At 39.6% G+C, this 13,224-nt stretch overlaps 1 protein-coding gene and 1 long non-coding RNA gene across 3 annotated transcripts in view; one reads left to right on the top strand and one right to left on the bottom strand.

Moving 5' to 3' along the window:
* Nucleotides 1-13,224, top strand: part of LOC112638284 — a 213,180-nt gene that overhangs the window by 2,105 nt on the left and 197,851 nt on the right. The window lies entirely within an intron of this gene.
* Nucleotides 1-13,224, bottom strand: part of LOC105256715 (dipeptidase 1) — a 79,572-nt gene that overhangs the window by 64,058 nt on the left and 2,290 nt on the right. For both annotated transcript variants that reach the window (XM_011266896.3, XM_025409726.1), the window contains exon 2: nucleotides 10,683-12,924. In XM_011266896.3, the coding sequence (XP_011265198.1) occupies nucleotides 10,683-10,807 (125 nt within the window). In that variant the 5' untranslated portion in view covers nucleotides 10,808-12,924. The remainder of the gene's footprint in view (nucleotides 1-10,682; nucleotides 12,925-13,224) is intronic.

The following is a 13,224-nucleotide window of genomic DNA, read 5'->3' as shown; positions in this document are numbered from 1 at the left end:
TGCTTCATATATATATATACACATGTACACCGACAACGAAGAGGCGCGCGCCGCTTGCGCGAATATGTACGTGCATTGTTACCCCAACAAATCTGCCTCGAATCAGCGATGGATCTGCCGTCCGTTTGTAACTAACCGCACCGTACCCTCTCGAATGCACTTTGCATGCGGAGCGATAGGCGCCTAACTTCCAGCAGAATTAGATAACCAAACGAGCATTTCGCGTACATAGCGCGTCCGCTTCCTCCCTCTTCTCTTCTCTCCTCTTCTCTCCTCTCTCCTGCTCCGCGAGTAATAGTTCGATCATTTTGGGAAATACGGGAGCATTCGTAGACGCGTGAATATTCGACTTGATTTAAATATCAAGAACGCGCGTCATTCTGCCCGACAATATCCGAGTGCATTCTTAGCTTTATGGAGGCTCGGATAATTTTATCATCAAAGCATAAACACGCATAAGCCCGCGTTCCATGTATACGTTCATTGTATACGCTCGATGCACGTTGAATTTAATGTTAAGTAGTTAGCTTTGTTTATTTAGAAAGTTTTTTTCCCGAGAGAAAAATACTTGCCAGAAGTGGAAATAATTTCGAGTTGAAAGAGGGGTAGTAGATTGTACGAGAGCTGTTAAGCCGCCTGCAAATGTATGTGTACACTAGTTGGCTAAATAGATACAATGGAGATTTCCTGTTTGCATATATACACATACATATATATATATATATATATATGTATATATGTATATGTATACACATAAGGAGGCATATAAGGAGAAGTAGGGAAGGGGGAGAGAGAGAGAGATCCCAAGTCCTTTTGTCCATGGATCGTCCATGCAGGATAGTGTGACCAAACGCCGGTAAAGTCCTTTGTTTCATGTGGGTTACCACGTACTCAGAAGCTCGAGACACTCGAACTATATTATGTGAGAAGAGAAGTGTGCGCGAGAATATCCAATAAAATGTATTTCAACAAAGCACGTATAACTCCGCGTGTAATACCGTGCTCCGCGTATAATTAATCCTTTAATCGACGTTGTTCCGTTTACGTCTAGTGATTTACTTCTATCATATTTTGCATTATACCGCGGAGAATTTCGGTACAATCGTTATTTGGCACGAATCGTTTTTTCGGGACGGCTATTAACAATACGTAGGAAATTTTTGGTAATTCATAAAAGTGCCCTCGTAGAATTTGGCCTTCGGCCAGAATCGTGTTTGCGTTTATCGATAAAGAAACGTTGTGGAAATCAGCATACTTCTTCGTTTTAGTCGCAAATGACTTATTGTCTCTAGTTAATAGACATAGAATTGGTTATTTTTTTTGTATAAGATGGCTTATTAGCAATTTAATTTATTTGCGATTTAATTTATTTATCCATAGAACGAAACATCTGTCAGAATACACGTGAGACAAATTTACCTAGTATATACAGGACATTATATGATTATAAATTCATGATCTACATTATCATTGCAAATCTAATATAATCGTTACCTTATGATTGCAAATTATAAACATTCAGTTTTAATTCAATTCTGAGGGTGTAGGCTAGAGGAATAATACGTGATTTATGGTAGCGCACGTTACTATTCAGTTAAAACGTAGTGCAATAATAATTATGAAGGTATTTCCGTGCTATTAAAGTACATTTCCGTTAACTCCTCATACATATTCAGCAGAGGGCGTGCCTAAGAGGCGAGATATATCTCACATTAATTTCGGCTTATGGTAAAACTTATGTACTTGTAAAAGTAGAAATTTGCGGAGACTTTCAAATTGTCTTATTCGACAATTAATATAAAATAATGAATTTTTTAGAGAAATATTTATAGAATACATAAATATAAATTGTTTCGTCGAATTTCGAATTAATTTAGTTAATAATTAAATATTAAAGACATAACGTCGATTTTATCTCGCAATTATTGTTTTTCCGCGATGATAATTGATTGCCGATTGTGTATCTCGTGTACGTAAATACGAATTGTACAAGTTCCATATTGACAGTTCGATATTTAACGGTTAAATATCTATATCTGTTGAAAAATAATTGATTGAAAATAAGCAAACGTTGAAAGGGACGTAGAGAGACGCGGTAATGAAAATGAGAAACACGGGAAATACGAGTGAAAAAACGATGCAGCGCGAATTTATAAATTATCGCTTTAAAATGTCAGGCATTTTCCACGCGTCACTACTCGAATCTCAAGTCCCTGAAAATAACTAATTCGAGCTAAATAGCATAATTAAAATAATTGCGAATGTATCTCTCGTACTTCTAAATTTTCCCTCTCCGTGATCTCATACATATTCAGGGGATGCGATGCACGCCTAAGAGCTTCGGTGTCGATTTCGCGAAACTACCGACGAATTTTCGCCGTTTGCCGAAACGACGAGTGAGGAGGGGGGCGGGGGAGAGTTACCGGCGAGATCACCGGTTAAGAGGCGGTGGGTGGTGTGAGCGGTGGTTAATTGGCAAAGCGCGATAAGGTGGCTGGTCCCCCGTATATGCATATGAATGGCGAGTATATTCCGTTTGCTGGCTGCGGTTACGTTGCTCGGCATGCAAATAAGTTTTCCGGTCTTGGGCGTCGACGCGTTTCGGAGCTATCGCTTTTGCCGAAGGAAAGGGGAGTTTAGCGGCACGATCGTTTCCTGGGGGTTACCGCGGCTGATTCGAGCGACTGCTTTCCACTTAAAATGCCCATTAAAAGTGTTTGAATAAAAATCGACGTCCAGTTGCTCCAGTTTTATCGCGCTGCGGATGCACGCAACTCCCAGATCTTCCGGGTTTTTTTCCGAAATACGGTCGCTGACGTATCGTTCCGCGCGTGTATCTCTTTTTGGAAACATTGCGGCTGAGCATACATATCGATGTATCGAGATTATTTGTCGTTCGATTTTTTTCCCTACGACTTTACGAAACAACGCTGGCTTTGCGAAATATCGCACGAGTGCGCTATTAATAAATGTCGGCGAATTTTTTCATTGCAAACATTCCAAACATGTCGAAAAATAATAAAAACAACGTAAAATAATATGAATATTTCAGCTTTTGTTTTCGCAACGGCCATATTCCATATTGAAATATTTAATAGAATTGATTATAACGGCAATAAACGGAAATTATATTATCCGGAAAAAGATTTTCTGTCTTAACGTTTTAATTTATTTGCCATTTCCCTGACTTTGCAGTATATTCTCGCAGTCGTTCCCATTTGATTCATAAAATCTAATCCACCGTGTGCTAACCGCGTGAGTCACTAATAAACTTCGTTAGTACCTCTTTAAAGTTTCTCCCTTTCTCCTGGGAAACTAACTTACAACATTTTAAGGCTTAATACTTCTCGCAACAGTGACAATTTTATTTTATATCCTATACTATTTGCGTGCTATGATTTTGTTACACACACATTATTGACTTTTTTTATTAACCCTAACAGCAAACGTAAACGTTACTGCCTCATGTATTCATATATTCATGAAACTTGCGAGGGCTATGTTATATCGTGAGATCTAGAAGATTAAAAAATTTTTTACGTATTGCTCGTGTTTCATCACATCCGGACTTTTATTATGTTTGAAAATTACACGTGAAATTAAGTTAATAATTAAAGGTAAATAGATTAAAGGTAGATATTTATTTTTTAATGCGAATTTAAATCAGTAAATAATCATAATAAATTCACCACGATGGAAAATAAGTTTATTTAAATTATTTTCTATTTTATGATATTTTATGTTTTTCACGTTTTCAAATCTGCCCCTCGTAATTTTCAGTCAACTGATACAAGTTGGAATATTACGATGTGAAAATTAAGCTTCGGCGATATGACATTTGCGCGGGACGCGAACTTTGGCTACCTTAACGAAGCGAGGTAAGCAAATTTTCCCAATTTACCATTCGAACCGTGAACGGAAACAGAATCAATGAAATTTCGTGACAGTTGTTCCGCAAAAGTTTGCGTCGCTTGATTTTCGTCGTACGCGCGTCCGTTTCCCATCGTTTCGCCTGATTCTCGGACCTTACCCGAGAGTTTTCAGTCACGTTTCTGGATTCAAGATCCAGATCCGATTTCAGAGAACAGGATCGCGTTCCCGAGAGACTCCCGAGAGAGACGCGCCGAACGCGTTCAAGCAACTCCTTGAAATAGAGTTACGCGTTGCTGCTACATTAACTCCACCGGAAGTTGATGTTTCTGTCGGTTCCTGCCGCATATCGTGGACCGTGAGCGCGTAGTACCGAAAATTAGCCTTACCACATTCGCCGTCGACCTACGATCGTACCTACGAAGATTTGTCTTCTTTTCCGGATATCTGTCGAGACAGATCTCTAAAGTAAAGTTGCTCACTTGTATTCACTTATCTTGATCTTTCATGACCTCCTAGCTACGAATAGTTGCTTTTTCTTTACTATTTCGTTTATATTTATTTATTTTTTTAATTTTTTCTTCCATCTGTGGATGATTAAAATTTCTCTCCTTTGCTTGTGTTAATTTCTTTAATCTTTCCTTACACACGCTAACATACTGACTGAATCGCTTTTATGCGCAGTTCTGTCAACCGTATCTATTTTCGTCTTCCTGTCTCCTGGTTGGTTTATCGTTTACTCTCTCCGCATTTCCTATGCACTGCAAATTACTTCGTTAATCCGTCTACTAGCCCGAGCGTTGGCCGAATGAGATCCTGGATTAGTACCTAGCGTGTTTTTGTCCGAATTTCGAGATGCCCCCGATATGAGCGCCGCCATCTGTCTTTCCTCCCATGCGAAATTTGCGGCTTGGAAACATCTCTCGGAAGAAAATTAATTATAACGTTGACTGATTTTGATTAATAAGCATTTTCTTTTTATCCAGCATTGCGCACGGAGAATTAGGTACGATGTCGATATATCTTCCGCGTCCACTCTTGCTCCAAATTTTTTATCGATTATTTCATTGAGTCTGTAGCGATGCCTCTGCTATTGTATCGCTTTGTAATCAACGTAGCGCGAAATTGATACGTAACTCCTACGAGAATGACTTTTAAAGCCACGTTGGCCAGCCATCAATCGATCACGTAAATTCTGTAGCGAACGAGAGAAGTGATCTCGTTGCGTTATAATGCAATCTCACAGTGACCGGGCCCTCACAATTCCTCCGTTTCTTACAAATGGATTTAGGACGGTGCCAATAATTCGTTTCCATTCTTCTCCCCTTGAATTACTTTGTACAATGGCGGATTTAAAAACAGGGATACGAGAAGATGGGATCTCGATCGTTATCAGGAGGGGAATATCTTCCCTCTAACTGCATTCCAAATATCTTCCCTCTAATTGCCACGTTGTTAACGAACATCCGACGAAAGTCCCCCCATCGAAGTTCCGCAAGTCTGACGACTTCGCAGCTCGTTAATAAAATCAATTATAACCAAAGGCGGTAAAAAATTAGCAAAGTCGTTTGAGAATGTTCGCGGAATTTTAGATTAACGAATCCAATATCGAACTTTGCGTTCGGGCTACTACTGCTCATTAGTTTTATAAGGTACCGTGCCTTTCTTAAAGTAACATTTAAATATTTTTTCTACTTTTTCTTTCTCATGCTTATTCCATTAAGAGAGCAGAAGAAATATTCTAATATACAGTGAGTAATATTGATAATACTTAAAAGATATTTAATTCTTTCTTGTGAATATGAAATCGCAATATTTTTTATTTGCTTCTAAAATAATTTAATTAGATTAGAATAATTTTCAGTATAAAACAGAGAGAGATTGTCTTATTCTTATATTTTTTAGATTCTAATATTAAGTCGAAAATATAATAGGAATAATACAAGAAAGAAAAAATATGTACTTTTTTCGGGAGATCCTCTCTCGCAGTGTCTTCCTTTTTTATGAACGATACATCGTTAACTCAGTTTCCTGTTCCATAGCTCATGTTTCCGACCTCTCTCTTATCTCGATGCAGCTAGAGATCGAAAAGGAGAATGCCATTATTTCTCACTCCCGTCCATATCCGCGAAAACGGAACGAGCTCGATGGTTCGATTGCATTCGATGAAATCGGCTGCAATCGTACGACGAAATAGATTCGAAGTAAATTGGAAATGCCTTCTTGCGGTTTTTTTGATTTTTATTTTCGTATATAAATGTCGTGTAATGCAGCCGGATGAAGGAGGAGATGGAACTAGGACTCCTATATGTAAAAATATAGTTTTCTTAATAATTATTTTCAAAGATTTTATCCAAAGAGTCCAGTCCACTGTTATAAGATAGAATAATTAGACACAGAATAATCGTACGTTTAAATTCGAGTGTAATTTCGAAAGCGAATTCTATTACGATCGCGAATATTCTCCAGAATATCGATTCTAGAAACTAAGTTACGATTCTCTTGAGTCTTTGACGCAAGGAAATACGTATGACGTCGTTCCACAGATCTCTCCGCGTTTGACGGTTTTACATCCTGCCACATATAAGGAATTCAATAGTTTTCTAAGTACAACATTTTCTTGAGAGCAGTCAATCGGAAATTCGCGTGCAATAAAAGCAAAATGTCATAAAATAACGTTCTTTACATCAGCAAAGCAAACTTTACATTACGGTGCGTGAAAAATGCGGTGAGAAAAATTTTTCTCATGATTTGATATATTCGAGGGGGAGCATCGTATTTTGTCAATTTTAAAAGATACAGGTCGTGCACGTAGTTTCTGGAATTTTAAAGATTTTGATTAGGAGAGAAAAGCTATTTTCTTATTCCTTCGTATCTCTTTCTCTTCCGCTTTTCATTTTGCGGAATGAAGAAGCTTACATGAGCATTTCGCTTGATATCGCGAAATTTTCCTCGACAGATATAGACCGGTTAAAATGGCTCGCATTTTCATTATTTCGACGACATTACCCCAATTTTGCTATCGAGAGCATAAATGCGTCTAATTATGGTACAAATGCGCGTCCTACTTTCATGGACGCGCCGCTCAGGCAGAAAGGGGCAACATTTCCATTAAATAGATCATATTTTGGCTTGAAATTTTCCGCATGTATAGGAGGCATAAAATTGTTCATCGCACGGGACGTTGCGGTCTGTCGTCATGAGAGAACATGAAAAAAAAAAGAACATAATTGCAAATAATTAAAAACACACGGGACACTCACTCCCAAAGGAATCTCGAGAATGTTTCGGTCGAGCTCTGAATAGCCGGAACATGCTCCTAACCGGTTCCCGCATTTCTTTCCTGCGGTAGCGTCACTCGAAAGTCTTTCGATGTGTGTTACGGGGGTTGTTGGAAACCACCCTCGTTGAGTCGTACCTTTCTGCCTTTTAATTCACGATTCCACCAACTACCGTTTTGGTTTAACCGAGAGAAAATTACGAGGAGGGTAATTAAATATTTCTGCGATGAGCGACGAAAGCCATAAACAGCGCTGGCGTGTAACACGATTATTATGGCCGGTGGTCCATTACGATTACCAGGTTTACAGAGCCGTACGTATGAGATCTCTGAAACTGTCGGCCGCGAAATTCTTTCGACGCGAGAAACTCGTCGTCACTTTAATTATATGGCGACGCCACATTAAGCTATTTTAATTACAGACAGAATATACTAATTTGACGGTACCGACAAAATGAAAAATCGTGTTTCTCGTAAAAAAAAAATATAGTGAAATTTTCACCAGTCATTTTCCCAATATACATTTTATATTTTTCATTATTATTTATTCTCTCTCTCTCTCTCTGCTCTAGATTATTAATAAATATTTAATCGCATCGAAAGGATCTAGTAAGCTTTTGAAAGAATTCCGCATTTTTCTTCGTCGATCATTGACAGAATATTATGGATCGAATGGAAAATCCGATTCACACCGAGAATATCAAATATATATACATCAGGCACTTGAGAATTGAGCTTCGCGGGAGCCGACACGAATCTGTAATACGTGCGGGATGGGGATAAATGCGCGACCGATTGCTTCGCAATTTTTACGGCACGTTTACCGCTTCCGCATCCCGCGTTTCGTATTCAGCATCCATTTGTGAGGATCTTTAAGCGTTAATATCAGAGATAATCGCGCACTTTAAGTACAATCGAGTCATTTTATCTATCGCATTTACCGCCGTTTGTATGGATAAGATTCAAGCGCGTCGTCCTTTTCTTGAAAACCTGACGTACAATTTCCCCGGCTTTCCCAACGACACGTGGCATTCGTCGCCCGCGGCTCCCGAGAGGCACTTCTTTTTCAAACCGGAGCAAGAGAGACGAACTATTATTTGGCATACAATACGTCCGACGAGGCTTTCACTCGTTATCGGTAACGAGTTGCCTTCGGCTCGCCGACATGAGGGAAATCGCTGGCGCGTCTCCCGATGTCTTTTATCGGAGCTACTTTCGAGAGTTTCTCGGAGTTTGCTCGTGGAATCGGTGTCCAGAGCGGAATCGGAGTTCGAGTTTCCGGAGGAAAGACGTGTTTCGTAGCAGCGAGTGGTGATTATTACTTAAGGTTTACTTAGTTGGGTTGATTTTGCCAACGCGATATTATTGTACGCATATCGTTTCGAAATTGTATCTTTTAAATTTCTTTACTTTACCTAAGCATTGTTTGCGAAGATATTTAAATAAGAGATGACAGTATAAATATAGTAGATTCGAAAGATTCTGCGCAAACATATTTACAAATGGTTCTTATATACAAAATGGGAGAATGTCAGACGTTATTTACATCGATATAGATACTCCCATGGCGAATACACGCCCGTGTACATATTTGTACACGGACACCCGCGCGAAGTAGAAATATACGGAAGTAGGTGGAAGAGACACACGAGTTTGTACCAGCGAGAGTACCGGAAATTCGTATCTACCCTCCGGTAACCCGAGAAACCCGGGGACCAACAGCCACGGGCCACTCTCCCGAGTAAATTTCATTCTCCTTGCGTCTCCTACCGATGCACATTCCACTCCATTCTCTCGAGTTTCTTTTTTATTCTCTCTTCTCCATTAACGTCCTTTCTTTTCTGCACTCGCAAAACTTTCTCATTATCTGAGCGAAAATGCACAACTCTCTTTCTAAGACTAGTAAGATTCAATTGGTTTCTTTTTGTTTCGAATAAAGAAGCGATTCCAGTGGTGAACCCGATGAAACGAGTCCTATTTAGGCATTGCTGGCCATTTTTAATTCCCGTTGCATCTGATTTTATTTTTGTTCATCGCATGTTTCATTTTCGTGGTATTGGCCCACGCGGTATCGCTTTCCAGTTTTGAACATTACATGCACATTGTAAAAGTGCGCATTGTAAAAAGTTTCGAACGTTTACGAATTTTTCTAATATTTTAATTTATGCTTTGTACATAGTTTGCATCAAAATGTTTGAAATATTTTTTATTCAATTCATATTTAACTTCTATACTCAATCGTATTTTATACATGAAATAATATCAATTCGTAATTAAAACATGAAATAATAAAATAGTTTTGAGAAGATGTTAAATACATTATATAATGCCATTGTATTCTCGCTAAAACAAAAGTATTATATTAATATTTTAATAACTATTATCATCATATATACAAGTTAAGTTATTCGCGTAAAATAAGAATAACGTCTCGATTATTCTAATTTTATACACTTAATTTCTTCATCCAAATCTCACGAATTCTCGATTATTATATTAGATATAGACCAAAGATCATTTATTTTTATTCGCTAAAAATCACGACAACAATATTATTCTCGTGTAATAAAAAATTTGTTAATGGAATGCTCGCGTAATAGAATTATCGGTAGTAAATAGACAAACGGATACAACGCGTTATAGCAAATCGAACAAGACGGACGTTCCTTTGAAGTCTAATTGCCGGTGTAATTAGGACCACGCCCGGCCATACAAAGTCAACCGTGTGCGTCGTCACGACGACATTGTTCTCGCCGACTATAAATTCGCCTTGTATCACGCCCAACGATTATATGATGGAATTCAAGTTATTTGTTGGATTTTCGACTCGGCATTTTTCGCTGCTCGTCAACGTGACAAAGAGACGAGTGGAATTCGTGAGAGAACAGGCGCATCATTCTACTGGCTGTCGTCAGAATTTTACGACGGAAATTTTCGCGTGGACTTTTGTTACATTTGAAAACAACCGGATTATTTTTCTTCCGGTCGGGCGTCAAGAATTTTTACAGAGTACAACGCATTGACATCTTGAATTCGATGTCGACAAACGCGCATTGTTTTATAACTAATATTAATTACATTAATTAAATCGCAGCTTTTTAATATGTCAGCTGTGGTAGATTTTCATATATTTGCGAGAGTTTTCCTCTTTATTCTCCTCTCGGACGCAAATTACACTAGTTTAGCACATATATTTCCCGTTTGTAGCTACTTTGTGAAATATTGCAGAACAAAGGTGACTGTGTGCGTGCGTGTGGGTATAATATACAATTTCACAAAACCACCATCCGTAATTCGCGAGCACAGATAAATTAAAAAAATAAAAATAAATAAAATATTATTTGATGTTTATTACAATTCAAACTTTTTGCGTTTAGAAATTCAAATAACTATTAAAAGAATTATAAACAAATAATTTCGTCGCGATTGAAGACATTAAAATTCATAATTTTAAGTAATATTATTTCGGTCATCTGCGAATGTTCTGTAATTTATTGAAATGCGTCCGGTTTACACGTAAAGTTTAACTTACCCATCTATCAATGGCACATCCCTGAGAATTCTGCGAGCTGCTGCGAGGCGATCCCCTGCGTGGGCCGCGAGCAGAATCCTCGTCAGTAGCTGACCAAGGACCATCACGCCCACCACCATCCTCATCCTCCTCCTCGCTGGACCCGCAGCACGTCCTTACTAATGTCTTCATGCCATCACCGTTAACCCACCGGCTCACCCGCAGCACTTCCTTCAACCGGGTTGCAGGATGGCCGGATGTAACAGGATTCTTCGTCCCGATTGCGTGTCTAGTTAATTTTTTCGAAAAAATTATTTAACGCGATCATTCTTCATCTAGTTCCAAGATGAATTCTTTGTCGCGATAACAGTCACGATTTATCGCAGTCTCTCGAGGTTTTTTTCGAAAAATCTTAGATTCTTCACAGTCTTATTAGTTCTCGGGGATCAAGAGGAGAGCGTACCGGTAATATTTTTCACTGATGAGATTTTTCGAATCACGCACTCGATTTTATCACCACACACGTGAAAGTCTCTCTTTTCTCCCTCGCTGGGATAACAGAGTTGAAGGATCAGCGCTTGCTTGCCTCTTCAGAACTGGTTCTTATCTTCGGCGCATTCGTCTTCGCACGTTTCCGAGCCCACCCCAATTTCTCACATTCAGCCAGCCCGAAGGTCCACTTTTTCCACTGCCGCGATAGCTACTTCAAGCCCACCTTTCCCCTTCGTTCCACCCAGCCTTCCAGATTAACCTTCCACCCTCATCGCCATAGACTCTGTCCGATGCAGCTGCTGTCTCCGTGCTTCTTATTCCGTCTGGTTGCGCCTCTTCCGATTTCTTGTCTCTTCGGCCAGAATATTACCCCTATTTGCGCTCGTCCGTTACTTGTTCCACTTAATATTTTCGGCAAAATTAACGTTTCTTTTAATGCAATCGTTGATCTTTGAAATCGCGGCGCATTTTGATCGATTCAATGCTACCGTAACTCGAAATTCTTTCGATTACTTTCGGAGTTAGTCTTCCGAAGCGCGGTTACTCCGAATTATACTCTAAATTCGCCGTTCGTCACTTTGTTGCTCGAAGGTTTGCGGTTTGATTCCTTGTCGGGTATTCATTCTTATGGATTGAGAAACCAATTACCTGACGAGCACTTTCTCGATTGAACTATTTTTAATCATTCACGAGATGTACGTATTGTACTTTTCTCACTTTGATTCCATCCGCTGCAAAGATGATTATCGAAGCGCCGAGTCACCTCAAGGATTTGCCTCGATGGTTTGATCAGGGACAGGTTTTTCAGAGGTTTCTCCCGCTTCTGTGTCGTCGCTTTTCACCAGTCTCTAAGGATTGGAGGTCCTTCCTATCGAACAGCGCCCTTATCGACTTCTTCGTCGACGCTCGAGAGATCTAAAGCCGTTCGGTAATCGAAGACATATCGCTTTCCACAATTCTCGCCAATGTAAAGTGCTGCTGGTTGAAACCACTTAAGGGAGGTTATCGATATCGATGGTCTTTAATTTACGTCGGCGTCGACCTTGAGCTTCGACGCACTTTGATCGCTAACGAGTATATTTAAGAAAAAACTCGTTTAATAAAAATGCTCTGCATATTAATTAAGACGTTTCGAAAGTGACGAATTTTTTATTCGCGTTTTGTTCAACGAATCGGCTCTTGCGCTACTTACAACTCGTGCCATTTGCAGCTGAGAGTTTCACAGGAGATACCTCCGGGGGGACATCCTGCTACGAGGATCCCAAAGGCAGTGCCGCTCGTTACGTCCCGAAGATTAATTAGAGCCGTGAGAAACGAAGGTGTTCCGCTATTCGAGCGCGCGAAAATATCCTTTCCGGTTTCTCTCTTTATTCCTGCGGTCGGGGATCAGTGTCCCGGGGTGTTTTCTGATACGCGATCCATCTTCCGGTGTCTTTCGCGCGCGACAGGACTCTTTCTCTCTCTCTCTCTCTCTCTTTCTCTCTCGGCAGCTCCGCAGGGGTGTAGCCTCTTTTCTCTTTCTCTATTACTATTACTAAATCACTTGCATCGGCGACGGCGTTTCATAATCGCGTCCGCGATTGCTAGCCGGCACTGTCACCAAACACGGCTGGAAAAATCCGTCACGATTTATTCGGCACTTTTGATTAATTCCGCGATTAATTACGCACTTGAAAAGCGGCCGATAGATCTCGCGGCCGACGCTTCGACGTCACTCGGTAATGGATCGCCGTGCTGCGATCGACTCGGATATTTTCTAACTTCCACTGACCTGTAAAGAGAGGTGGATTTTCGTAACTTGTAGACCGGAAGAATCGAATTATCGCGCGGAAGAATCTTCAACGAGAAATATTTTATTTTCTGTCGAATCTCTTATGATTTCTCTGATTATGATAGCTCGATATAAATTATTGCAAGATTATAATACATAAATTTATTACGTTACCGATAAATTGAATTCGATTTGGATGCTAAAATTAGTTTGCTAATAGACTACATAATAACTTGTATCAACCGGTAGTAGATCACACAAAGTGGTTTATAATTAAAAATCAATTTCCACGGTAACAAT

Source organism: Camponotus floridanus, unplaced genomic scaffold (genome assembly GCF_003227725.1).
Source record: "Camponotus floridanus strain SB8 unplaced genomic scaffold, Cflo_v7.5 scaffold28, whole genome shotgun sequence".
NCBI lineage: Eukaryota > Metazoa > Arthropoda > Insecta > Hymenoptera > Formicidae > Camponotus > Camponotus floridanus.
This window is presented reverse-complemented; position numbering and strand designations above follow the sequence as displayed.